Source organism: Neofelis nebulosa, chromosome 17 (assembly GCF_028018385.1).
Source record: "Neofelis nebulosa isolate mNeoNeb1 chromosome 17, mNeoNeb1.pri, whole genome shotgun sequence".
Classification (NCBI taxonomy): domain Eukaryota; kingdom Metazoa; phylum Chordata; class Mammalia; order Carnivora; family Felidae; genus Neofelis; species Neofelis nebulosa.
Genome location: NC_080798.1, coordinates 61300282 through 61326957, shown reverse-complemented (window position 1 = coordinate 61326957; position 26676 = coordinate 61300282). Strand labels below are relative to the sequence as shown.

Here is a 26676-nt window from a genome sequence, read left to right as displayed (position 1 = left end):
TACCCTCCCCCCCGGCTCCGCCCCATGCCCCTCCCCTGTCCTCCAGGCCCCAACCTGTGCCCACCAGGTACAGCTCCTTGCTCTCCAGGCCACACCACTCAACCCAGGCACTGCCCCGGGCCCGCTAGGTCATGTGTCGTGCTCCCCAGGCCCAGTGCATGGGCTTTGCCCACCTCAGGAAAGTGGAGAGGGGGAGGAAGGGGGCCCTGGGCACTGACCCTCTGTCCACTGCCTTTAGGGGGAGGTCAAGAACAGGTCTGGCCTCTAGTCAATGCTTGGGAGGAAGAGACGGGTTCCTATCCCTCAGTCGATGCCTGGCCACCCCTCCCCCACCTCCCTGCATCCAAATCCAGCATCTTTCGATTTTCCTGCCCCTGCTGCCCATGGTAGCTGCCCCAGGCTTCACTTCGATGGCCTTGCCACTTCTCAGAAGCCCCCAGGGGCTCACTAGTGGCTCACAGCTCATGCTGTACCCGTTCCTCTCAGCCAGCTGGACTTCTATACATCCCTCGAAGCCCAGGTCCCAGGCCCTCTCCTCAGCAACCCTGAGCCCTTCAGAATTCATTCAGCCCCACGCATATCCGTTTGTCAAACAATCCTGGAGGCTTCCTTGTTTATTCTTAGTCCCCCCAGCTGGCTGTGTCAGTCCCCAGGGCAGGGCTGCCGTGTCTCCTGGGCCGAGCTCCAGCTGGGCAAGAGGCTTGCTCTGGTTCAGCGGCTGGGTCCAAGTGTGGTCCCCTGGGAGGCAGTGGGGTCTGGGAAACCAGAAGCCCCAACACTCGTTCCCCATGGGACCCCAGGCCCCTCCCCTCACCACTCTGTGCCTCAGTTTCCCTGCCCTGCCTGCCTCCTGGGGCCGTGAGAAGGCTTTCAGGAAGTGCCCAGGAGGGGAGGGCCCCAGGTACCCAGCAGGGCTCTGTGCCAAGCGCTTCGCCCCTTGTCGGAGTTCTGTGGTCATTCCCATCGTCCAGATGAGAACACCGAGGCTGCTCAGGGGATGTGTTTGCTCAAGGTCACCCAAGGTCAGCCCAAGCCATAACAGTGCCCTCAGCTGCTGGCTGGTACAGCTCCAGAGACTGAAACAATGGGGTGCCCTCCCCGCCAAGCCCGGTGATGAGAAAGAAAACAACTCGGAACTGAGGAATTCATGCCAAGGCAACAGTGTCTGATCGTCCTCACGTGATTTTTTTGACACATCAAATGCTCTCAGCCCCACGCTGGTGGTGCCTCAAGCCTATGCTGGGTGGCCCGGGGCTGGCCAGGGCTTCCTGGGCTGAGGTCTCTCTATTTAAGCCTTTTCCAGGCCCTGGCGGTCTCCTAGCCCCCCAAACATGCCGGGCCACCTCACGCTGCAGGAGGAGTGAGAGGCAGCGGCCACGGCCACCGTCCGCCACCCTGCCCCGCCACCCGCGGACCCCGGGGCCTGCGCCAACGCCCCAACCAAAATAGTGGCTGAGATCTGCCTGACAGCTGGCGTTTATTTTTGCATTAGCAGAAGCGGGTGGGAATTAGCACCTGCCCGACCCGGCCGCAGGGAGCCAGACGCTGTCACCTGCTGCCTGGGCCCAGGCCCTGGACGCTTCCGCAGGGTGGGGGCGGGGAGACGGCCTTGTACAGGGCAAGGCCTCTGCTGACCCTGCCTCTGGGCCCCCACGGGTGCCCTGGGGCTCTCAGGAGCGGCTGTTTCCAGCCTCCTACCCGCCCCCCACCCCCCGCCCCCACCGGGAGCCCCTTGGCTGTGGGCCGGTCCCATTCATCTGAGTCCCCAGCACAGAGGAGGGTCAGAAGATCAGACAGGCGCGGCTAGAAGGCTTTGGGCACGTGAATTATGCTCTCTGGGCCTCCTCATCTGTGCTCCGGGCCTGTGGATGCGTCACACACACAAGCAGCAGGGCGTGCTGCCTCCTGTAACGGATAAAGAATACGACGCAGGCACAGGTCGCAGGACTGGCCTCACTCCCAGGCCTCACCGTGCCAGGCCCTGTGGCAAGTCCCTCCGACCCTGCGGTGCGGACTCCCACTGGATCAGCTGACAGAGGAAGGGACTGAGGCAGAGAGGACACAGGACCCAGCGGGGACGCACAGCGGGGACCCGGTGGAGGTCCGATCCCTCTGTCCCCTGACAGCCCGGCTCCCACGTCTCCTTCCTCCAAGCACACAGCTCACCCACCGTGACGGGCCGCTCACACCTGGTGTCGTCAGGCTCGTCGTCACCCTGCTCGGACGGCAGGGTGGGGGGTGTGCAGTCGGTGGTGCTCAACGAGGGCTCATGAGTCTTTTTGCTTTCCCTGGGGTGCCCCGGAGGCCGGAGCCACAGTGCCCGTGACTTGGGAGACTCCCCACGTGCCCACCCTACCTCACCGTGGTCTCTTCCCGGCTGGCCGCGCCGGGCCCCGCTGCACCCCGAGAGCCCGCGTGCCCCCTGGCTCTGTACCTGCCCCTCCTCTGGGCGACAGAGGCCCCCCCCCCCGACCTACGGCCCTGAGGGTGGGGGACGTCAGACCCCATGACAGAGGTCAGGGAAGGATGGCCCTCCCTAAGGGTCACAGCCCAGCCAGGGTGGGGTTTCCCTCTGGGCCCCAGGGCCCCCACCCCATCAAATCTTTTCTCCACACCCGTTTCCCCAGCATCCTTCCTGGACAGACAAGGTCAGGATGTCAGCGAGCCTCCCCCACGCTGCCACGCACATCACAGCCCTCTGCTCCCCCAGCCACACGCAGGCGCGAGTGTGCAAGCACACACGTGTGCCCCCCAGCACCGCTCACCAAGCTGCCGATGGCGTTCCCGCAGCTCCCGGGGCTCGTGATGGCGGTAGGGGTCACGGAAGTGGTGGGCCATGGCCATGTCCTCCAGGCGGTAGTGCGGCGGCGGCGGCGTGGGCTGGGGCGGCCCGTGGCTGGGGCTGTAGCGCTGGGCGGGGCTCAGGGTGCACGGCCGTTTGCTGACGTGGTCGGGGTGCAGCGGGTCACGGTCTGACCCATTCTCTTTGGTCCTGACCGGAAGAGCGGGCGGGAGCGGGGGCGGGGGGGGGGGTCACGGACCATGAGCCGTGGACAACAGCCCAGGCCGGAGGGGTGAGAGGGAGACAGGCGTGGGCACAGAGAGAGCCTTGCCCAGCCCCCACCCCTGCTGTCCCTCCTCTGGGTCTTGTTTCAGACTCCACTCCCCCCGCCACCCCCCACCCCGCCTCCGCTGGTGGGTGGCCTCCTGGGGCCAGGGGTCAAGAACCGGCGCCCGAGTTGGGGAGCAAGGACGTGGACAGGCACGCTCCGGCAGGTCTGTGACTGGCACCGAGGGCCAGTCCTGGGGACACTCGGCTCCACATCCGGCCCGAAAGGAGGAGCCAGGCAATTTGTGCCACACGAACTGCCTCCTGCCCCCTCCCCGGTCCTCCCAGGGGGCCATCCGAGTCCTCGGGATGCCTCGCCCCAGCCCCGTGCGGTGGCCTGGCAGATGAGGCTCAGCGGTCTCAGCCACTAGCCACAGGCCACGGAACGCAGCAATGTCGGCCCGCGTTCGGTCGGCCCTGCTGCTGGGTGCCCGCTGAGCTGGGGGACCAGAGGCAGCTCTGGAGAGGCAGCCCCCCGACCCCGACCTCCCTCCTGGCCACAGGATGCCCCGTCCCCCCCCCCAACCCCTGCATGTACCGGTCAGGCGTCCTTCTCTTGCCATTCTCGTTGACCTCCAGAAGGAGCTCCGAGGAGTCGATGGGGGAGGAGGCGTTGGCGTCCAGCAGGAGCTGCTCGTGCTGGGCCAGGTACTGGGCGGGGGTCTGCTTGGCCAGGCGGGCACAGTGCAGGAGCTCCCTCTGCAGCAGGGGAAGGTTAGCCTGCAAGGGGAGAGGCGGCCGCACTCGCTGCTGACCGAGGCCGAGGCAGCAGTGTGCTCCCGTGCGAGGCGGGGAGGCCGACGGCCAGCCGCGCCTGGTGCCCTCGGGCGAGTTGCACAACCTCTCTGAGCCTTGTGTTCCTCCACTGCTGTCTGGGAACGTGGGTGGGACTGCGCCCCAAAGCACACAGTGATCTGAGGTGCGGTGGCACCCCAAGCCCAGACCCTGGACCCCCGGGCTGGGTTTTCTCCCCTTCCCCAAGCTTCCTCCCCCAGCGGCATCTGCAGAGGGCAAGGAGGGGCTCCTCACCAGGATTCCTTGCCTTCTCCCGTGGAAGCAGGCACCCGATTACCCACGGCGCGGAGGGAAAGCCGAGGCTGAGACAGGAAGAAGGCAGCCCCCGCAGCTCACTCTAAAGGCAGGGGCCCCTGCTCTCCCCGCTCCTGTGGGCTCCCGGCCCCGCCTCGAGCAGTGTGGAACCCAGACCATGCACACGAGCAGTCACAGGTGTCACCTCCCGCGGTCCTGCCAACCACGCGTGGACAGACACGACAACACGGTGCCACGTTTACGGGGAAGGACAATACGGCACGGGAGAACGACAGTCCAGGGTGGGGCCCCACGCCCCCGCCACCCCCACGCGTGTGCTGGGCACAGGCGGCCCCTTCCCCACAGGGCTGTGGGGGGCAGGGGCGGCGGGTGGGGCTGGACGGGGGCCCAGCGGCAGGCTGCTTGGGAGAGCCAGAAGTTCCAAGTATTTGTAAATAGATCCAACTCCCCGACTTTCTCCTGCATTTCTGACCCGCCACGGCTTCTCCCGCCTCTGCCTCCCTGGCCCCGTCAGCGCATCGGCCCGGACCCGATCAAGCAGCCGGCTGCTGGGCCTGTTTTTCTATTTGGATAGCTGAACGGGGGCCAGCCCGCCATCTGTCGAACACGTTAGGAGCGTGAGCTGGGAAAGGAGGTCCCGGGAGGTCTGAAGACGCCAAACATCCTCCCTTCCCTTGCCAGCAACCACCCCCCCTCACCACCGCCCGACCGGCCTCCCCTTGGCTGGCTCAGCAGGGTGGGGACCGCACGGGCACCGGCTGCTCGCTGTGAGGGCAGTGGAAACATCTGGACTCCTGGCTGGCCGCGGGCCAGCTGGGAGCCTGGGGTTGCGGGCGGAGGGCCGGCAGGGCGGGGCAGCAACCCCCACCTCTGCAGAGCCTCGCCGTGTAGCCACGCACGGTGTCGGGCTGAGCAGAGGGTTCCGGGGTCTTGGGTCCTTGGTGGGGGTGGGGGGAGGGGAACCCCAGGCCAGAAGCAACCGGTGCAGGCTGTGGAGCCCCTGGACTCAGAGACCCTGGGGGAGGAGTCCCCATTCCGTTCCCAGGGCCCGGGGTGCAAGGGGAGGCCTCTACGCCAAGACCCGGGCAGACCTGGCCACAGAAGCCCTGTGGACACGGACCCTGAACTACCTTGTCCACAGACGGGAACCCAGGCCAAAGGGAAATCGGTGTGGCCGGGGGTCCGCTGAGCCGATGACTCCCCGGTAACGAAGGGTTAGGGTTCGTCCCCGGCTTTGCCAAGTCCGTCATCCGATGTCCACACAGCCCGCGCGCTGTGGGCCCGGCGGCCAGCCCACACGGGCTCTGTTGGGTGACTCTGGGCGGGTCACTTAACTTCCTGCCTGTGCAGGCTCCCGCTCCTCCTGCCCCGGGGGTGACGGCTCCTGTGAGCTTCATATGAATCGACTCGCACATTCCTGCCCCCGTGAGGGGTCACCGCGCCGCTGGCAACGTGGGAGAGGCTGAGCACCCAAGCCCAGAGCGGGTCACACCGCCGGCCTCTCCTGCGGGCCGTGGTTCCGAGGGCCCCTGTAAGGTGGGCCGTGAATCCCCAGGAAGGTGCCAGCCCCCCGCCGGCCCAAGCCACAGACAGGAGACCAAGCTGGCGCAGCGGAGGGGCAGGGGGCATCCCGCCACGCTCCCCGGCAGCGTTGTGATCTCACGTGGGCGGGGCTGCTGGGATGAGTGGGGTGGGGGCTGCTCCCCAGGCAGGGCCTCAGGGCCAGGCTCCGGCCGGCACCTGGTCACGGAGCCCTGCACACAGAGCTGGCTGCTCCCAGATGCTCCATGTTAGGCGGACGGACTCTGTGTCCTTGTCCAATAGTCTGTTGGCCCAGCGCCCCCGGGTGGGGTCACAGGCACGGAGCGTGGCTGGCAGCCCCCACGGCCCAGCTGGCCCCGATGACCGCGAGAGCAATCTAGGCATGAAGAACCCAGGAGCCCGCTGGGACCACTGTGGGCAGAGGGGAGACCCTGCGTGCAGGGCGAGGCCTGGGTGTGTCCCCAGGACGCCGGGGGAGGGAGGTGCAGCGGGCAGGGGTTTGCGGCCCCACTGGGGCGGGAGCAGGGGACACCGGATGTTTCCCTGCCCCGCTCCTCCAATAAACAAGGACAGCTGAGCGGGCAGGGACATCTGCTGTAAATATTTGATCTGACGGGAGAAGCAGGCGCACTGTGTCCCCAAAGATGGGGAGCCTGGAGTCAGCAGTAAGTGGGAGGAGGCAGGGAGGCGGGGGCAGGGCTCCCGGCGGCGAATTGCGAATGACTGCCAGATGGGGCTCTGCTGCTGTCCCAGCTCAGGGTGTGAGCACAGCAGGGTGTGGGCGGGAGGGCAGGAAGGAGGGAGGAGGTGACGGATGTGGGGCCAGACCAAGGGTCCCCTTGACCAGGGACTGCGGGGAATGAGGTGCCAGCCCAGGGCAGGCCCTGCAAAGGCCAGGGGTTTGGAGCCTGACGGGTCCAGATTCCGGCCCGTCCCCCCTCTCTTCTGACGGGAAGCCGTTCACCGGGACGGCGGTAGTTCCCCAGGAGCCACCCACCTCACGGGGCGGCCGTGGGGTCCGCAGGGCCGGCCGTGGAACAGCTTTGCAAAGCACGCCCCGTCTGCAGAGCGTTTGAAATAAATCCCCCGATACGACGCCTGACGCGGAGCGAGCACGTGCCACCCTCTTCACGCGCGCCGCTTCGTGCACCCTTCCCAGTGGCCCGGGGATGATCTCCAGCGTAGCAGAAGCCGAGTCGGCGCGGGGGCGGGCCCCCTAAGCTTGGCCCAGGCCCACAGCGGCTTAGGTCAGGGCTCAAATCCAGGAGCACCTGGTCTAGTCTGTCCTCGACACCCTCTGGAAGGCGGCCCCAAACCAGGGCCCGGCCACACAGCTGAGCAGGGCCCACGGCTGGAGGGGCCACGGCAGGCCTGGGGAAACGGCACCCCCCGAAGTGAGCTCTGTGGCACCCTGATCACCGGAGGTGCACGGGGTCACGGGTCGCATGGTCAAACCCATCTGGGAAGCGTTTCACCTTTGCTCTCTCTGGGGGGTTTGTGATCCTCACTGCGGAGTAAAGGCCCTGAGAAGTACCGCAACGGAGCAGCTGGCCCAGTGGGGTTTAGAACTAGGCGTGTCCCGTTTCTGCGTGCACGTGCCTCACCCAGCACGTTGTCAAGACGCAGGTTCTGATTCAGGGGCTCCGGGCTGGGGCCCAGGAACCTGCCCTGCTCACAAGCAATGTGTCTGGCCCAACACCGTCTCTTCCCCGGTCCACCGTTTAGCTCCTGAGACCGACCACAGGACCCTTGTTTACCTGACACCCATCCATCCACGCCACCCCCCACGCCTCCATCTGCGCTCGGTCCCTCTCCCTCACTCTGCCTGCTCCCTGATGCTCACGAGGGTCTGCGCCCCGCTCCCCCACGGCTTCCCCACCTCGTCCCCCTCGGCCTGCACCAGAACCCCACCCCCCCCCCACCTCCACAGGTCTGTACCAGCGTCGGCTGCTGGACTTTCCTCCCGCCAGCACATCGGTTCCAGGACTCTGCCTGCTTTGCTCACCACTGTGTCCCCAAGCCTCATGCAGCACGTGGCACCTCGGAGGTGCTCAAAACAGAGCTGTCCAGCGGATGAGTGCACGTGACGCAACGCGGGGCTGGTCTGGCGAGCTCTTAGAGCACTGGGTCTGGCAGCCCCGCCTCCGAGCCGGCAGCTGGTTCGCGGCCTTAACGAGTAGGAACCGGCCCTGGCCGGTCGGCGCGGTTCCCGCGGGGTACCCGCCAGGGTCCCGTGTGGGCAGAGGGTGGTGCCCCATCAGAGCGGGGCAGGGGACAGATCTGGGACTCCGCGGCAGGTCCAGGGACCGGCCTGTGCTCACCTTTAGGAAGGGGATGACGAACGGACGCAGAGGGAAGTTGGTGGCCTCTTGGAGCTTGGCATGGAACTCCTCGATGGTCAGCGTGGAGTTCTGAGGGAGGAGGCAACCTCGCGTCGGCCTGAGCCCCGTGGCCAGCCCCGGGGGGGCCCGCGCCCCTCTGCCGCGCCCTCGCCGCCCCCCCCCCCCCCCACTCACCACGAGCCCCAGCACCAGCGTGCGCACGCGCTCCCCGATCTCCGGGGAGATGTCACTGCCGAACTGCTGCAGGGTGGTGAGGAAGCGTTTCAGCTTGCTGAGCTGCCGCGCCCCGCAGGCCGGGGGCAGGTGCTGCGTGGACAGGGAGGCGGTGGACGAGGTGGCCGGGCCATTGCTGAAGCCACTGGGTGTGGATGGCGCGCCGTTGACGGCCGTCGGCGAGTGGGTGCCGTTCATTACTGCGGGGAGGAGAGGCGGGCTGAGGAGGGCGGCCGGGTGCCGGAGCCGCACCGGTGCCAAGGGGGCACCGGACACCCTGTACAGGTGTGCACGCGGGGCCCCGGGTCAGCGGCTGGGGGGCTGGGCCGGAGTGTGGCCGCGAGGCAGGCGTGGCCTTGGCTCAGCACCGCCTCTGGCCTCGCTCCGGAGTGGGGACACCACCCCAGGACCCCCGTGCTGCCCGGCCTGTGTCCACTGTGAACCGGCAGAGGGGCTTCTCCACCGCTAGGGACCCGCTGGCCCCTTGCCCTTTGCCCCTGGAAGGCGGGGGCCCTCGCCTTCACCACGACGGGCCCGAGCGGCGCCCCACTGCCTACATGAGGCCCCCGTGTCTGGGCTGAGAGGGCTGGGGGTGGACCCCTGGGACACGGGGGTTGGATCCCAGCAGGGGATGCTCTCGGCTGGCTGCTGTGTGGGGCTGCTGCACGCACGGGGCCGTGTGTGGAAGACGAGCAGGTGACATGAGCCCCCCCCTCCCCCCGCCGTGCTGAGCGCCCTGCAGGGGTCACCGGAGCAGGACCGTCGGTCACCAGTGCCCTGACACGGGGGTCAGCGTCCCAGGGCTGGGAGACACCTGGGACCACCCACAATGTCCTGGGACAAGACGTCCCTCCTCAGTTTCAAGTGACAGAGGGAAAGGCTGAGCCCGCACCCAGTCCCCCGGCCTCGGGAACCCGAGCCTCGCTGACCAGAGAGGTCAGAGACGGTGGGCCGCCAGGGCCCTGGTGACAGCGGAGGGGGCTCTGGATGCGGGAAGCGGTGCTGGCACTTCTGGGAGCCCCGAGGCTTATCTGATCAACCCGGAGACCGCTCAGCCAGCTGCCCAGACACCTGCTCCAGGTACCTCCCCAAGTTCACACACGGAGCCCCTCCCTGCACGCTCGCCGGCCTGCCCCCTCTGCACGTGCATGCACGCCCCACGTGATGGTCTGAACCCCACTCCCCACACATGCCTTCCACCCCCCACCGCCGCTCCCTGCCTCAGCATCCCCGCACACACTCCCATGCACACACACGGCATGCACACATGAACACACACGTGTGTACACGCACCACACACACGCATGTACTCGGATACATGCATACACACAGACGAACATTCACACACGAGCACACACAGAAGTACATGCACATTTGCACACACGCACATTCACACATGCACGTTCGTGCACACGCGCGCGCATACAGACACACACATACTTGCACACATGCGCACACATGCACATCCACACACACAGATGCACACAGGCGTGCACACATTTGCACACCGCATGTGCACATCCACACACACTCGCACACACAGACGCACGCTTCCACACACATTTGCACACGCACGTGGACACCTGCGCACACGCACATTGGCACACACACAGGCACATTCACACACAGATGCACACTCACGCACACACCTCTCTCACTGTGGTCCACGAGGCCCGTGCCCTGCCCCTCCCACCCTGTCCAGCTGATCTATGCACAGAGGCCGTGCTCTCATGCCCCACTGGGGAGTCTGGGGAGGTGGGGAGCTCAGGAAGGGACTCTCCCGAGGCTCCGGCCACCTCCACGCTGGCTGAGACCTGGCAGCCTGGGGGGACGGGGACGGGGAGCGGGGGCTCCTTTCTTCGGGACGGGGATGCGGGCAAGGTCAGCTCTGAGAAGCGGCTCCCCGTCAACAGCCCAGAGTGCCACTCATGCCGCTCACTTTGAACGGAGGGGTGTTGGCTCACCCCTCCGGACCACGCCTGCCCTGCCTGTTCTGACCGGGCCCTGGGAAGTGACCTCTGCAGACTCTTGGCTCACCCAGCCTGGAGGGGCAGGCACGTGGGTCCCCCTCCCTGGGCCCCGGCCCTCCACAGCCGTGGCTGTCCTGGGGCCTGGACACCCCCTCTACGTGCCCTGCAGGCCTCCGGCCCTGGGGCTGCACTGTCCCCTCTGGGCTACAGAACCAGCCGGTCCCTCCTTGCCAGAGCCCTTCAGCAAATGTCCTCTCTTAACCCTGAGTCTGCTGTCTGGCTGGCTTTGCTCTCCGCTCTCCCCAGACACTTTCCACACCTCCAGCTTCGATGACAGGCTCCCCCCGTCCACCGACCTGCTCCCCAGTGACACCTGCAAATGCCCCTCCCTGACTCGCTGAGCTGCACTGTGGGCCACGAGCCAGGCACCGATCCACGGGCGGCAAGGCTCACGATCATCAGGCACGTTCCACATGGTCCCCAAGACTGCCTTCACCCCGCAGGTCGACCCCTCACACGGTAGGCCCTGGGCAGCAGACAGACGGTTCTGCCCTCACGGGCATGAGAAGCCACCCTGGCTGGGAGAGGGCATCCCGCCTGGGGCCTCACGTCTGCCTGGACCAGCCCAGGAGGGTGAGACTGGAGGCCTGGCCTCAGCTTCTTCATTTGCAAACGGCCCCTTGGCCTGAACCAGAGGTGGGGCTTTGGGGCCGGAGGGCTGGTGCCTGGCGCCCTGCTGGATTACAGAAAATCATTAACCTTCTACCACGGGGAGGGGCTGAAATGCTTGACTCCCGATTGCTTTTGTGTGTCGGGTGGTTGCTCGTCGAGAGCAGAGGCTTGGAAACCACTGACCGAAGGCGAGCGTTGGCACGAGGACACGTGTCAGGCCTCCTGTCCCGAGGGGGGACGGGCTGCAGGAATGTGGCCCCAAGTCCGACTCCGCTGTCCCCTCCCCAGGAGACATGACGCAGCGGGAGCCCGTCTGGCCCCTGGTCTGAACGATCTCGGAAGCAACGCTCCAGGGCCCGGAAGCCACACGCGGTTCTGGAGGCTCCCGCAGAGGCGGTCACTGATTCCGGGTGGCCCTCGCCCTGCGATGGAGGGCGGACGCCAAACACAGCCCACTGAGCGTCCCCATCCCTCACCCTCTGCGAGGTGTCGTCCAGAGGGACCCTCAGAGAGCCCGGGAGGCCCCGCCATGGTGCTAAGTTCCTCTCTCACTGGTGAGCTCCAGCCGGCCCCGCAGGGGACAGTGACACACACACACCCTGGGCAAGACGGACGACGGCCACTGGCCATCGCCCCGGCCGGGCCAGGAGGCGGCCGGCTGCCACGGGAGACCTCACCACAGCAGGGGCTCGTCCCTCGCGGCACAGCCGGGCCGTCGCCCGGGGTCTGGATCTTCTAGAGGTTCCTAAGAGGTGCGGCTGTCTACACCTCCCGGGCCCCCACCCGGCGTCCGTGGGCCCAGCCCGGGCCTGACCTCTCTGCAGTTTTCTTACCAGCTTGCCCTCGGCGCCTGGGTCCTCCCGGCGGCCCGCTCACCCTCGCTCGCCCGTGTTCCCTCCCGCGGGCTGCCGGGCAGTCTCAGCAACTTGCTAAAGAGACTCCGAAAATAACCCCCGGCCACAAGTGCTTTCATTGCCACAACAGCTGTGTTACTAACTTAGACCGCACACGTGTCCCCAGCTGAGGTTTGGGGGCACACACAAGCACCCCTGCGGCTCCCGCGGCCCTGCGCCCTGGGCGGGGGTCGTGCCGGGACGCGGAGCCTGCCAGACCCTCTCCCCGGGGGTGTGGATCACGCGCCCCGGCAGCGCTGAGGCTCAGGGGACACGCTGGCCACCAGGGCCGGGCTGGGCGCGTCCCGCCACAGCAGCTAGGACGACAGCCTCGCGGGCCGTGAATGACGCACCCGGACGTCCCGCCGCCTCTCGCTCAGAGCCTGGGGGCTGCGGGGGTCACACCAGGACCGTGCGACCCGCCGCCGTAAAGTCGGGCCTGTCCCGACTGCAGCCACTCGCTGACAAATTCTGAGCGTGGCCCTCGAGCGCTTCCGGTCACGGGTGTCACCTGCGGCCGGAGACCCTGACAGAATGTCCGCTGGCCACCGAGCGCCTGGCGTGTTCGGGCCCCGTGTGAGCCCAGCAGCCCCTCGTGGCTCCGTGCAATTGCCCTTGGCGCTAGGTGCTTGGATGACAGATGGGGCCGTGTCACAGGTGGGGAAACTGAGGCACAGGTGGTAGTCCCTGCTCGGGGCACGCTGTCAGGAGAGGTGGGGGCCGGGGCCTGCCCTTGAGACGGCCGAGCTACTGACATGCTGTTGACATGTGACCTTCTCACAACGCTGGGCTCTGCCTAATTCACCCTGTTTTGTGGCTGGGGAAAAGGGAGCTCAGAGAGGCCGCCCGCCTGCCCGAGGCCACACAGCTCGTGAGGGCAGGGCTGGCTGTGAACTCGGGTCTGCACCCTGCTCTCCTGTGCCGGCCCCCGGGCCCCTCTTCTCTGTGAGGGAGGCGGGACTAACGGACACAGCAGACGCAAGTAAGGGGGCATGTAGGCAGCGGGGTGAACCGCCGTGGCCTTCCCAGGGCAGAGGGTGCCGGGGGGAGGACCTCCCGGAGGCCAAGGTTTTTGTTATTTTACTTACAAAGACAGACCATAGACCATTTTAAGCAGCCATGAAAACGGCCGTGGGGCAGGGACATCGTGGGCCCGTCCTCTCGATCTGTAAGCAAAATAAGAAAAACACGCTGTCAGGAAAGCGCGGGCGGGTGGGCAGGGCTGCCCCGAGGGGCGCCCACGGTCGGCCCCTCCCCCTCTGCCTCTTGACAGCAGTTTTGGGGATCGGGACTCAGTCACCATCTCTGGGCCTCAGTTTCCTCCACCGTAAAGCAACGGGGTTGTTTGGGCCGGGGGGGGGGGTCTCCTAGCGTCACTTCCAGAAGGACCTTCTAGAGGTCTACAAGGATTTTGGGGTCTCCATCGACATGGGTTGGACACCCTGGTTCCTAAAAAGCTCTCTTCCTGGAAGGTGCCTGGTAACCCCACTTGGCACCGTGTTCAAGGGACCTGAGCACGCGCGCATAGGGCTTGAAGTCTCCAAGGACAGACAAGCCAATGGTGGTTCCAAAACAAAGGACTGAGCCACCCCGAAGGGAGGAGGCACCAAACAGGAAGAGATCTGAGCTGAAATTAGTAGGTGGAAGCTACAAGAAGACAGGCTGCACCCAGACAGAGAGTGAGCCCCCCGTCACCGGGGGTAATCGAGGACAGGATGGGCCTTTGAGGGTCCTCCCAGCTGCAGAGTAGCCACTCGCATTCCTTCCCAGAGTTATCTCAGCCATCCTGACCACCTCCAGAGTTCAAACCCCAAATGAGTCTGTGCCCAGGGCGGTCATCAAGGAAAACCACAGGCCTCAAGCCACGGTTCACGGCCAGTCTCCGGCTGGCTTGGCTCACGGGCTGGTCCTGGGGAAGCCGGGGGATCTCGGGGCAGGAATCCGTGGCTGAGCACAGAGGCTCCATCCCCACCAGGCAGGTGCACAATGCAGCTACCCACCTGCTCTCAGGGATTTGCATGCGTTAGGGAACAACTCTGAGGCCCCCCGAGGAGGCCAGAGACCCAGAAGCCCGACAACATTAACGTGCCAGCTTAGAAAAGAAAGAACCACTGGTCTCTGATAACCTCCGTGCCCTAGATGAGGCCGGGACCTCCACTCCAGAAACGTGAGCCGGCGGTGCCCTTGGGGGAGGACAGAAAAGCCTTGGGCGAGCCCCTGAGCCACTCACAGGCCCCAGCCCTGTCCCTGACCTGGAACATCTTGTTCCCAGACCCGTGCTTTTGGGAACACGGGTCCTGGACCAAGAGGGAAAGTAGGACGTGCCCTTGACGCTCGGGCAACCGGCTCAGAGCCCTGGGTCGGACCGGCAAACGGCCCGCTGACCTCTCTGGCTTGGACCCCGACCCTGGAGGCTGGGGTGGCCATTGCGGGCGGACAGCCCGGCGGTCTTGTTTCTTGCAAGCCGCTGGCGGGGCGGTTACGTGGGCGGGAGCCTCTCCCCGAGGCGACGGGGGTCAGGTAGACAGCTGGCCGGTGGCTGCGTGAGAGGAAGCCCGGCCGGGCCCCGGCCGCCGCAGGCAGACCCCAGGCCTGGGCGCCGCGGGCCGCCAGTGCGCAGCGCCGCCCCGCACCCCCCCCCCCCCCGCCCCCCCTGCCCGGGCAGGGGTGCGGGCCAGGGTTCATTTCAGTCTCCACCACTCATGGGGACCCTGGCTCAGACTTGGCCCCATAGGAAGATGAGCTGGAACCTTCCGTGCCAAGGGAAGGTACAGCTCCTGTGTGAGCTGGGCTGCCCCCACCCCAGCTGGGGCCCGTGCTATCTCTCCACCTGCCAGACCACAGGTGGAGACCTTGGAGAGGTCAGGAGACTGGCTCAAAGCCCTCATCCTACAAACAAGCGGCCAGGCCCGGCCCTGAACTCGCCTTTCCCGACTCCACGGCCAGCACCCTTCTCCAGATGCAGGCTGGGTCACTCCCAAGCCCTAAAGAACCCGGCTGCCTGGCCTCAAATGGCAGCACCAGTACCGTTCACGACCGGGGGTAAAAGGAGCTGGGCCAGTCCCTGCGGTCTATCCTGGGCTCTGGGTGGGCAGGAGGGTGGTCTGAGGTCCCGGAGAAGCGGCTCTTGCCATCACGCTGGGGCACTGGAAGCTCCCTTCCTAGAGACCGGCTTCCCTTGGGTTTCAAAGTCTGGCAAAGCGTCCCCAGGCCTGGGGCTTTCTGGCCTCTGAATATGGGGGATCGGGTGGCATGTGTGGATTCTCTCCGCTGCTGGCACACTGCTAAGCCCCGGTCCCGGGAGCAGGAACGCTGAGCTCCCCCCGGCCCACGCCTGGGGTCTCAGTCCCAAATGCAGGGGACCCCGAGGTCACGGTCACCCATTTTCTCACAAGGGAACAGGTCTCCGGTGGGGCACGTGCACTGAGGAAGTCCCCCCAGAGACGCTGTGTGCGCTGAGACGCTCGGCCCGGATCAGCCCGGGCCGGGGACACATCGCCCGAAGGTCGAGTCTGCCCACCGCAGCCCTGCAGCCGAGGCTCCGGCTGACCCCGGGTCCCGGCCACCCTCACACCCCGCTGCAGCCAGGCTGCGGAGCCCCTGGTATCTGAGCCCAGGGCCACCTCTGACGAGCCCTCGAGTAAGGTGCTGTGTGACGGTAGGGACCCCCCGTCCTTCTCTGAGCTCCAACCAGAACGGCCAACTTTGATAAAACACTCACGATGTGCCGGCCGCTCGGTAAGAGCCTGTATCAACTCCCTTGTCCTCACAGCAGCTCCGTGACTCGGAGACTACGGCCAGCCCCGCTTTATGGATGGGGAACACCGGGTCCAGAGAGGCTAAGCAGCTCGCCCGAGGCCACACAGCCACCAAGTACATGAGCTGGGATTTGAACCTCCAAGCGCAGGCTGTGAGCCACGGTGAGCTCCTCCCTCTCGAGGGCCCAACGGCGGGCGTTTGCGGTTCTGGGCAGAGGGCCCCATGGCACGGGCCTTGGGTCACGGCGGCGCTCGGAGCCCCCGAGAGCTCTGCACGGCCGGTGCCCCGTGGGCTTTTACTCACTTGTGTGTGGCGTGAAGGAGGGGAGCCGAGTGGCCCCCTGGGACGCGGCAGGCGGCGGGGGCGGCATGCTGGGAGGCGTGGAGCGGGGCTGACTCTTCACCTCGGCGGGAGAGTCGGGCATCGCTGCTGTCTTGTCCTTCCCGTCCACTGTGGGGGGGCCACCGGGGCCACGGGGGAGGGGAGAAGAAGAGAGACGCGGTGAAGCAGGCTGAGAGGAGGGGAGGGAGCCGCGCGGGGGTTGGGCCGACGCCGCCGGGGGTCCGGGCGGACCCCCAGGCGATCACCGGGCGGCTCCCGGTCCTGCCCACAGAGCCGGCCCGACTCCAGGGCGCAGATGAGCCCCAGCCGTGTTCTCAGGTGGCCGATATCCCACCCACCTGGGATCAGAGGTCAGGCTCGGGTCAGCCCACTTCAGGGGGGCTGGAGGGTGTGACGGGGAGAATCCTGGGTCAGCCGGAATGGGGCTGGGGTCCTCACTGGGCAGCTGGGGTCTACTGCCCCGCGGCCCGGGGGGTTTTGCGTCACCCGCCCCCCTCCCGCCCCCACCGGGCAGCCGTGCACGTCTCCTGGAGGGCGTCCGGCCCCATTTCTGATGCGGCAGGTCTGGGGAAAAGACCACGAATCTGCATTTCTAACAAGGTCCCAGGTGGGGGCTGCTGCAGGTCCGTGGGGCCCCTGGAAACCGTGGCTCCCAGAGCCCCCTCAGCTCTCAGATGTGAAGAGTCTCGTGTAGAGGGGTCTCCCCAGGAAGGTCTGGGAGGCTGACCCCGTGGGGTGGAAAACCCCTCCGATACCCTCTGCTGGCCTGGGTAGTTCCTGGGCCCGGCTGGCCAAGGGCACGGCCAACGTCAGGCTGTTCTAGGTCTGGCCGCTCAACGTGGGGGCCCCACACCAGTGGGCTGGGTGCCCCCGGACACTGTTGAGATTGCCACGTGCAGCTCTGCTGAGGGTCAGGTGCAGACGCCGTGAAACCGAGGCCCGGCCCCCCCCCCCCCCCCCCCCCCCCCCGTCTGCCTTAACTCAGGGCAGCCAGTGCCTGGGCGGGTCAAAAAAGCTCGGAGCGGTGGCTGGGAGTCGGGGTGGCCCCGCCGCTCAAGGCCATCCGGGCCGGCATCCTCTACCTGCTCCCGGGGCACAGCCCTCGCTGCCCCTGCCGCTGCCCCAAGCTCACCCTGCTGACACCGAGGGGGTCTCGCCCCGGGGGCCGGGGCCCCGCACCTGCGGGCCGTCTGTGCGTCACTGCGTCTCGTGTCTCCTCTCCCAGGGGCCCCGCGGGACCAGGACCCACAGATGCACGCGCGCGTCCGGGGACAGCCAGCCTCCGGGACGGAGATCAACAACGCCGATGACGGCACTCACTGCCGTCCCGCGCCCGGCACGGCACGGCCCCGTCCCCACTCCCCCCCTTCACAGAGCCGAGATGCCCGTGGCCCTCAGCGCCCGTGGGGCCGTGACAGCCCTCTGCCCCGGGGCCCCGGGCCCCGACACTGAGGAGGGCCCCTCCCCGCCGGGCCCCACGGGGCAGGGAGGCAATCGGTCAGCAGCAGCCGCCCCGGCCACGCGCACCTGCTGTCCACTCAGCTGCAGCCGCTGGCCTCCCTCCCGCCGGGCGCCCTGCCCCCTGCGCCCGCTGTCAGGGAGCTGACGGCCGCGCACACGTGCGCTGCAGCTGTGGGGGCCCGTCAACGCCGCCTGGCCGCGGGGCCGGCGGCCAGTCTCTGGTGACAACCAAAGAAGGCAAATGCGGCGGCCACCGTGGGCCCCGGGCCACCCTGCGGGGTGCAGACCCGGCCCCCCCCACGTCTGACATGTCACCCGGGGCGGGGCCTGGGGGGGGGGTCCGGATGCCAGGCTGGGACACGGGGGACGTGCGGCCTGTTCCCACTCTCCAAAGCCCTTCCACGCCGGGGGCTTCATTTCGGCTTTGCCCACAGGAGAGGGCGGAGGGAACCCACCAGAGCTGCCCGCCTGCCCGCCCGCCCCTCACACGGCACCTGTTTATCACGAGCCGGGCCCTCAGGGGCTACCGTGGGTGCCAGGGGCCAGCACACCGGGTCGCGTGGAGTCTCCCCCACCTGTGAGCACCTGGCTCGTGGCCACACTCATCCCACGGACGTGCATCACGGAGGACACACGCGAGCGCCCACGGCTTGCTCTCTGCCCCGGAGCCCGGGGGGCGGGGGGCGGCTGCCGGGGCCCCGATTCACGGGCACAGAGACGTGCGGCGTCTGCCGAGGGCACACGGCGAGCGGGCTCAGTGTCACCACCACGCATCCTTCCAGAAGAGGCCGCAGGGGCGGGGGTGACAAGCACAGGGGCCTCGTGAGTCTCGCGAAGCTGGTTTGAGTCCCAGCTCTACTGCTCCCTGGCTGTGTGACCTGGGGCAAGCCCCTGCACCCCTCTGAGTCTCTCTACTCCTCTACAGGTGGGGTAGCGGTCCGCGCACACGAGCGCTCGATGAAATTCGGCAGGGGGCTGTGGAACAGCTGGTGAGCCAGGAGCCCGGTCTTCCTCTGAGGAAGGGCCCAGAACCGCGGCTTCTGTGACTTCCCACAGCCCTCAGCGGCTCTTCTCGTCTCCACTTTCCGGTGGGGAAGCCAAGGCACAGAGAGGCCAACTGACCTGCTCAGCTCACACGGCAGAGTAGCGGTCTGGGTATGCCCCGGGCAGCTCATCTACCCGCCTGCAACCCGCGGTCCCTCCCTCTTCTGACTGCCCGTCCACCCCCCCACGGGGGCTCTCTTTGTGGCGGCTCCCACCTGGCACGCTGGGGGGCCGGGGACCCGGTGCGGGTCTGGAAGCGCACGAGTCGGCTCACGCCTGGGCGTCCCAGCGAGCGGAAGAGCCGAAGGCACAGCGAGCGGAGACGCTGTGGCCCCCACCGCCAGCCTTGCCTCCCCCCCACCCCCCTTGAGAACATTCCCAGACCTCAGCCCGCACGCCACAGGCCCATGGGAGACCCTGTGTCTTTCCCAGACAGCGTATCCAGTCCCCGGCTGAATGTCTCTAATCCGTCCGCAGAGGAAGCAGCTCTCCGAGGCCGGGCGGAGCCGGTGGGAAAGAACATGGAATGTGCCGGAACAAGCCACCCCATCCATCACTGTCCCTGTCCGGCTGTGGTTCCCAGCCCGCCCGGCCTGGCTGAGAACTGGCCACAACCCAGAGCTCCCAGCCCTGGGTTCTAGAACCTTCCTCTGCCTGCCTCAAGTCTGTATTGCTGCCAGAAGTAATAAGCCCCTGCTTTGATCATTTGGGTCTGATTTCTGCTGGTACCTCACCTGACCCTTACAAAGGTCATGAGAAAGTAGGAACGTGGGCAGGTAACCTGCCTCAGGGCCTTTGCACCGGCAGGGACCGGTATTGACAGGTAGGTAACAAAGCCATGGTGATAAAGTCCTGAGTGCACGCTGGGCCTTGACCTGGGCACTTCACACGAATCACCTCAGCTCACCCCACAATAAGCATATGAGGTGGGCAGGTGAGGAAACCCGGTATAGGGAGGGGAAGCTGGCGGCAAACCCAGGCCGTCTGGCCCCAGAAACCAGTCTGTCCGTGGAGTCCTGGGACGTGCCCCCTGTCAGGACCAGGCAGGCCCGGCTTCAGGGCCCTGCCATCCCGGGATGAGGCCGCAGCCCAGGCCCCTCCCCTGGAACTGATGCGCGGGCCGGAGGGGGGGCCACAAAGGTTCCGAGCCCCTCTCGAGTTCCCAGGATGACAGAGAGGCCAGCCTCACAAGTAGCAGCGCAGAAGCCTTTGCAGGGCTCCGGAAGCTCGGTGCAGGCCCCCTCACCCCCTCTGCAGAGGGCAGAACCCGGGGGTGCGGCGAGGACTCTGGGCACGCTGCCCCCCAGCCTCAGTGTCCACATCTGTACGTAGGGGTGTGGGACGAGTGCTAAGAATGCGCCGCGATCTCGGTGGCTCTGGTGGTGCCGAGGCCAAAGGGAAACCCACGTTTGCAACCGGTGCCTATTTCCCCTTCGGCCACTCAAGCCCCCCTCCAAGGTCGTCCGGTCAAGACCAGCCTCACGGTGTGCTCCACTTCCCGGTGAGGACCCGTCCTCACCGTCCCCGAAAGGTGAGGGCTCCACAGGGCAGGTGAGGGGCAGAGCCGGGGGCCGGACCTGTCCCTGAATTCCCAGCTTCTGCCCCTGGCCCGACAGCAGGCAATATTCTAAAACTCCAGCCAACGTAAACCCATACGCCTGCCTTTCTTGGGAACCACAGGGCCAAGATGTGTTCCCCAAAACTGGTACAAAGTGGATGGGGGCACCTGGGTGGCTCAGTCGGTTGAGCGACCGACTTCGGCTCAGGTCATGATCTCGCAGTTTGTGAGTTCGAGCCCCGCGTCGGGCTCTGTGCTGACTGACAGCTCAGAGCCTGGAGCCTGCTTCGGATTCTGTGTCTCCCTCTCTCTCTGCCCCTCCCCCACTCATGCTCTGTCTCTCTCTGTCTCAGAAATAAACATAAAAAAAAAAAATTAAAACAAAAAAACCCCAAAAAACCCAAAGTGGCTTCCCTGCCCCTCAGCCAGCACCCCGAGAGCGCCCATGGGCTCCTTCGTGCCTGGCCCGGCCCTTCTCCACCCTCATCTCCCACACCTCCCCTCTCCGAGTCTACTCAAGTGCTCCTACCTCAGGGCCTTTGCACGGGCTGTTCCCTCTGCCAGGGAGTCTTTCCCCCAGATACCTTCATGGTATCGTGAGCTCACCTCCCTTGCGTCTTTGCCCAAAGGCAACCTTCTCTCTCAGTGAGGCCGAGTGTCTAGAACCGCGCTGGGCACACAGTAGGCGCTCTGTACATACTTGAATTACCGCCAGGAGAATCCAGGGGGGAGCAGTTCGTGACGGCAGCCTCCGCGCCTCCCCCGCTCCCTTTCAGCAGGTCTGAGTCCTGGCCCCCTGCGTGTCTGCCCCGCTGGAGGGTCTGGAGCCCAGCCTGCCCCGGGGAGAGCCCGGGGGTGCCTCGAGGGGAGCACGCAGCACCCCGCGAGGGCTGGGCAGCTCCGAGGGAAGAGCAGGGGCCTGTCTCCTGCAGACCCTCCAGCCGCCCCTTTGGGCAGCCCCACCCCGGAGCGGGGTAGCTCTGCCTGTCAGAAGCCCCTGGTCTGTCCGTCCGGGCTGGGCCCGGGCTTCCGGAACCCCGAGTGCGGGTGGTGAGTGCGCCCTCCTCACACGCCTGCCCTTGAGGAGGACACCCCCATCGCCCACTTTCCAGTGGGGACACTGAGGCCCAGCATCACACAGCAAGAGAGGCGCCCCACAGGGACCCGCAGCGGCTCCCTACTTCCCTCCCTGTGGGGGTCAAGCTGCCGTGTAGCGTTCGGGGCCACACACGATCGCGCCCCAGCTGCCGCGTAGCCACGTCCCCACCGCCCTCAGCACCCGCAGCACTGCGCACCGGAAAGACAAGGAGACGGAAGGCGGGAGGCCAGGGCTCCACCTGTCCCTCCTCTCTCGGACAGCGGCTCCACGTGGGGCCCAAAGCCCCCTTCTAATTACAAGCCCGACTCCACACCCACGGAGGAGACAAGAAGCCACACGTGCTCCCTGGAGGGCGGGACCCACAGGGGGCTCAAGGGTGCGTTCGCATGTGGACCCCAGTGAGGCCAGCGGGCGGGGGACAGCCACCAGGCACACGGTCTCCCCAGCGGCCCACAGCCCTGTAAGGCCCAGAGCCACGCCCCCGGTCTGTGCAGCCGCCCCCCCGAGGGCTCAGCACCTCCAAGGCCTCTGTGCCCACGGGGGGCGTGGGCATCCGCTGTGGCTCACTCGGTCCAGTGGGTTTCCTGGCCACGTGGGAAAGGGGCTCGGCCGGAGAGCTGTGAGAGGCAGGGCTGCAGGGTGGGGTGGGAAGGTCCCTGCAGGGAAGGCCGAGGGGCCCCCTCCGTGGAGACCATCATCCCCTCGGGGGCCGCGGGGCTCTGTGCAGGGCCTGGGCCCAGGAGGCGGCCAGCAGCTCACACAGGATGTGTGGTTCCCCGGGGAGCGGTGCAGACTGGGGCAAGAGATCTCTCATGGAGGAGGGGGCACTGAGCCCCCAGACCTCTGCCGTCCTGCCCCTCAAGTGCCCCTCCTCCTTCACAGCCACCCCCTTGCAGTGGGGACCTTGCTCTCGGCCCTGGGGGTCTCTCCAAAGCCTCTCTGACTGGTGCGGGAGCAAGGGCTCCTCGGCTATGGGTGTGTGTGGGATAAACAGGAAAAATGAGGCGTGAATTCCTAGGAAGACACACATTTCAGAAGGGTCCGACCAGCGACAGATGCGAGCCACCAGGCTGAGGAAGAGACGAAGGGGCTTGGGGGGGGGGGGGGCGCTGCCTGCCTTCAGGGCGAACCCAGGACACTGGGTGACCCTCCATGCCCAGACGGGTGGGCTTGACCAGGAGGCTCCTGGGCCAAGGTCAGAGGGAAGGCTTGTCTTTGATCCCCAGAAAAGCCACTCAGGATTTTTGGGGTCGGGGGCGTGCAGCCCTGATGAGTCCCAGGTGCTTCCCACATCTGCTTTCTCCTACAGCCTCTGCGGCCGGAGGAACAAGAAATAATATGAAAATACAGGGATTGGTACTTTCCCCTCCGCTGGTCGCAGCAGGCTTTCTGTGGCTTGGAGCCACGGCCATCCAGAGCCTCCACGTGGCCCTTGGGGTCGTTCCTCTGGCTGTGAGCTCTGCGGACACTGCCCTGCCCACTGCACGGTGCTGGGCCACCCTGGCCTGCCCGGCCTCAGGGACCCCGTGACCCCCTGGGCCTGTGTGGCCAGTGGCAGAGGTCACAGGTCACCACGGCAACAAAGCCGGGCTGGGACTCAGGAGAGTGGGGCTCCCATCCTGCTCTGCGAACAACTGTGAACTCAGGAAAACGGCACATCTCTGAGCCTCGGTTTACCCACTGGCACATGGGGCCCATAATTCCCACTCCTGCGGTGGGGGTGGTTTTGGGCCAGAGCCCAGAGGGGCTTCGCAAACCAGGGTTCTGGTTGGCTTCCTCTGTCCCGTCTCTGTCCCCTGGCTGGACCGCCAGTGGGCTTTCTACTCTGGGCCTTGGTTTTCACCCCTGACAAGGAGGGCGGGGAGACCCCACCCCCAGGAGTCACAGAAGGGTGACCCACTGACAGAGTCCAGCACTCACGGACATGGCGTCTTGCTAAAGGTGTGCACGCGTGGGGGGCCCTGCTGCGGGGTCCCGGGAGGAAGGGCTGGCCCCCACGTGCCGCACACCCCCACAACTTTGATTTTAAACTCGCTCCCTTTTGCCGGGAGCTGTTCGTGTTCCGGGTGCCGAAACCCTCTGTTCCTCAACTCCTCCTGAGAACGCCATGAGGTGTTAGAGCCCCCAGGTACAGTGGGGAAACCGAGGCACAGAGTGGCGCTGTCACTTGCCCCGGGGTCACACAGCCACCACACGGCAGATCCCACGGGCGTCCGGCTCTAAGGCTGACGTCCCGAGCTGGTGCACGCAGAGCTCGTCCCTCCCTGTGAACGTGCGCACAGGGGTGACAGCGAGCCTGTGTCCAAGGGTGAGGGGTCCACAGGGAAGGCCCCTCACAGCCACAGAGGGGACCCTGGGCAGTGTCCAGGCCGCCGTAAGCAGGCGTCACGACATCCCATCGGCAGTGGAGGGAGCCGGTCGGCCTGGGTGGGAGGGTCCGTCTGTCACTGAGAGACACAAAACTGGACCAGACGCTACCCCACCTGAACGGCCTGCAGCCCCAGCCCAGGGGACCCTCCAGGCCGGGCCCTCTCGCCGCTTCTGACCTGGGTACGTGGCCCCAGGCTGAGAGACCTCATGCCAGACACATGTGGCCTGTCTCCTCCCAGCATCTCTGGAAAAGCATGGCACGTTTACTCTCTACAGACCGACCTGGGCCCATCAGGAACTGGGAAGACGGGGCGGGACCGTCCAGTTCGTGTTCCAGGGCCCGATGGGGGGCAGGCAGACAGGACCCCGCCACGCCTCCCGCACTCTGGCCGCCCTCCCCCGCCACCTGCCTGTCCAGCACCCCTGTCCTGCTGCAGGCCTTTGCACCTGCTGGAGGGTTCCCCAGACCTTCACAAGGCTGTCTCCTTGTCAGTCGGCTCTGGCTCACATGTCCCTCCTCGGAGGAGCAGCCTTGCCCGGCCCCCAAGCCAGAACCGCCCCATCCTGCCCGTCCTGCCGCCTCACCCGACTTTATTTTCTTGGGGCCTCTTGTCTGCACCTGCGATCATCCCATGTCGGTTGTCGTGTCCGCTGCCCGTCTCCCCGCTGACCGCTAACCCCCAGACGGAGCCCAGACGGTGCCGGGCAGGCGGCCGGTCTGCGGCACACCCTCGACGGTCTGTGGACCGGCCCCGCGAGAGAACCGGCGCCCCCGCCCGCCCGCCCCTGCGCTGCCCTGGGCCCCACCCTCCTCACATTCGAGAGCTCGGCTCCCTGCGGCGGGCAGAGCCTGGGCAGGCCTCGGCTGGGGGCGGCTCCGAGGCTGTACTTGGAGGCAGCACGGCAGTACCCCGCAAAGTGCCGAGGACCAGGGGCCGTTTGGAGCCTGCCCCGCAGCAGTAAGCTTAAGACACCCCCCCCCCACCACCTGTGGGGTGGACACATCACAAAAGGCCTCAGTCCTTCACCCTCCCTGACCCACGCCCCTTGCTGTGTGACTGCCCACTCTTCCAAGTACTCGACACGGCTGGGAGGCCCCTGCTCTGCGTCCCGGCTGGCCCCGGGCCTGGCTCCAGACGTGGCGGAAGTGAGAAGCGATGTCAGCCGACTCTGAGTCGGGACACGGGGGCGTTTGCTGCGCTCGCTCTCTTGTTCAGTCAGCCTGCCGGAGGACGGGACTCTCGTGGGGCAGAGCTGGCCCGGCTGAGTCCCCGGTCATGCGAGGGCCCACCCGCAGTCTGCTGACCACAGACCCGAAAGCAAGCCTGGTGGGACCAAGAGTGCCCAGGGGACCTGCCTCACCTGCCCGCCCCAATAACTAGGAGCCAGACCACGGTGGTTGTTTCAGCAGCTAAGTTTTGTGGTGGTTTGTTACACAGTAGAACCTGACTGATACACTGTGGTATTGAGAACCATTTGGGAGCTGGAAGGGACTTCGGGGGCCAGGATCCCATCACAGCGCGCGAGGGGAAGTTGACCCAGAGACTCCCGCCTCTCTGCTTCTCACTCCTCTTGCGGTGGCGTCTCAGCGTGGATGGCCACGTTCCCCTTAGGGAATGCGTTCTAGGGAAACCCTCGGGGACGCAGGCAGAGAGTTATCTCTGAGGATGTTTATCACTGCGTTGTTTAGGAGTGTGACAGGAGGGGACAAACGAGGTGGCCCCAGCAGAGGGCCGTGAAGGAACTTCTCTGGTCGGTGCAGCATTACAGGACCTCAAACATCCCGCCGTGGGTGCCCTGGCTTTGGAAATTGCTTTTCAGTATCGACCAGCCCGAACCACCACACCACAGAACCCGCACAAGCACGGGCACGGCGGCTTCGGCGGCAAGCGCCCTCCAGCCACTTGGCCAAGACGCCCAGGCTGGAAGCCATCCAAATGCTCATCAGGTTCGGGGGCAAATGGGCCGTGGGAGGCCCGTCGGGGGAAGAGCGCCGAGCGGGGAGAGCAGATGCACGCAGCAGCCCGTGAGACCACCTCTCACCCACGTGCGGCCGCGTGAACGACGCCAGGCCCCAGACAGCTCGCGCCGGGCAGCTCCATTCACGTCACGTGGCGCCAGCCCCGTCGTGGGAGTCGGGAGCCGGTCCCAATGCCGCGGCGACAGGGGCAGGTGACGCTGGCGACCGGGCACACCCGGAGGGCGCGAGCCGTCGGCTCCCGTGTGGGGGACGGAAGCCTCGCGGGCGAGCGGAAAGGACGCCACGGAATACCGTCGAATCGCGAGGGAAGGCGGCCCGCGCATCCAAACCAGGAGGGGAGAAGCGCACGACGTTCTGCCTCGTGAACAAGTGCACGCGCGGAGGAGGCACGAGGAGGCGGCCGTGGCTCCCGGGGGGACAGCGGTTCAGAGCCTGGGTTGGGGCCGGGCCGCGGGGCCCAGAGGCCGGCCGGCCGCCGACACCCCCAAACAAGCGGGGAGGGCACGGCCTCCTGGGCACGCGTCCCCGCCTTCTGCGGCCTCCTGGCGCCGAGCGAGCGCGAGGTTGGAGGGCGGGGAGGGGGGGCCGAGGGCTCCGAGCTGCCGTGCTCCCCAGAGGGGGCCGCAAACGCGACCCAGATGCCGGCCCGCGGGCCCTGCGGCTGGCGCGTGAAGGGAGCGCATTCCTCGCCCAGCTGCCGGGGCTGCGCGGCCAAGAGCGAGCGGCTCCCTCAGAGCCGCGGGGGAGGCGCCCTGCCATCTGGCCGCCTGCTGGGGGGAGGGGCAGCGGGAGGAAGGGGTGCCCCCCCTGCCCGGCACTGGTCCGGGAGCTCCGGGAGCCCCCTCCCAGGCCTCCCACGCACGTCGGCCACCGAGGGGACGGGGCCCATCTGCACACGGGCACACTCACCTGAGTGTGACTGGGCTGGGACAACGGGTGTGCTGTCACGGCTGGCCGGGTGGATGAGTAGAGAGAGAGAGGAGGGAGTATCAGGTGGACGGGCAGGTGGACGGACGGACAAGGGAACGCACGAGGGGACAGGTGGACGGGTGCAAAGGTGGGCGGACAGACAGGTGGACACACAGATCTGTGCAGTAGTGGGACAAGCCCAGTCCTGGGGTTGGGCGGGTGGAGTTTAGCTCAGGGTCTCTCGTCTCGAGTGGCCCTTCCAAGGCCCTTCGCTCTTCCGAGCCTCGACTTCCTCGTCTGCACACTGGGGGGGATGCTGTTCTGACGATCAAGCAAGCAAGTTACGTGAGCACCCCACGAGG

General features: G+C 66.6%; 1 protein-coding gene across 9 annotated transcripts in view; it reads right to left on the bottom strand.

Annotated features, from left to right (window-relative positions):
- The window catches only part of CBFA2T3 (CBFA2/RUNX1 partner transcriptional co-repressor 3), an 83554-nt gene that overhangs the window by 7193 nt on the left and 49685 nt on the right, over positions 1-26676 (bottom strand). For 4 of the 9 annotated variants that reach the window (XM_058708931.1, XM_058708929.1, XM_058708934.1 and 1 more), the window contains 6 exons: positions 15854-16000; positions 12880-12957; positions 8218-8456; positions 8023-8112; positions 3648-3829; positions 2766-2992 (listed from right to left, as the gene is read on the bottom strand). In XM_058708931.1, coding sequence (XP_058564914.1) covers positions 2766-2992; positions 3648-3829; positions 8023-8112; positions 8218-8456; positions 12880-12957; positions 15854-15974 — 937 coding nt within the window. In that variant the 5' untranslated portion in view covers positions 15975-16000. Of the gene's footprint in view, positions 1-2765; positions 2993-3647; positions 3830-8022; positions 8113-8217; positions 8457-11731; positions 11973-12879; positions 12958-15853; positions 16001-17071; positions 17205-26676 lie in introns of those variants that run through there. The other 5 variants (XM_058708927.1, XM_058708933.1, XM_058708930.1 and 2 more) reach the window with 4 other exon arrangements.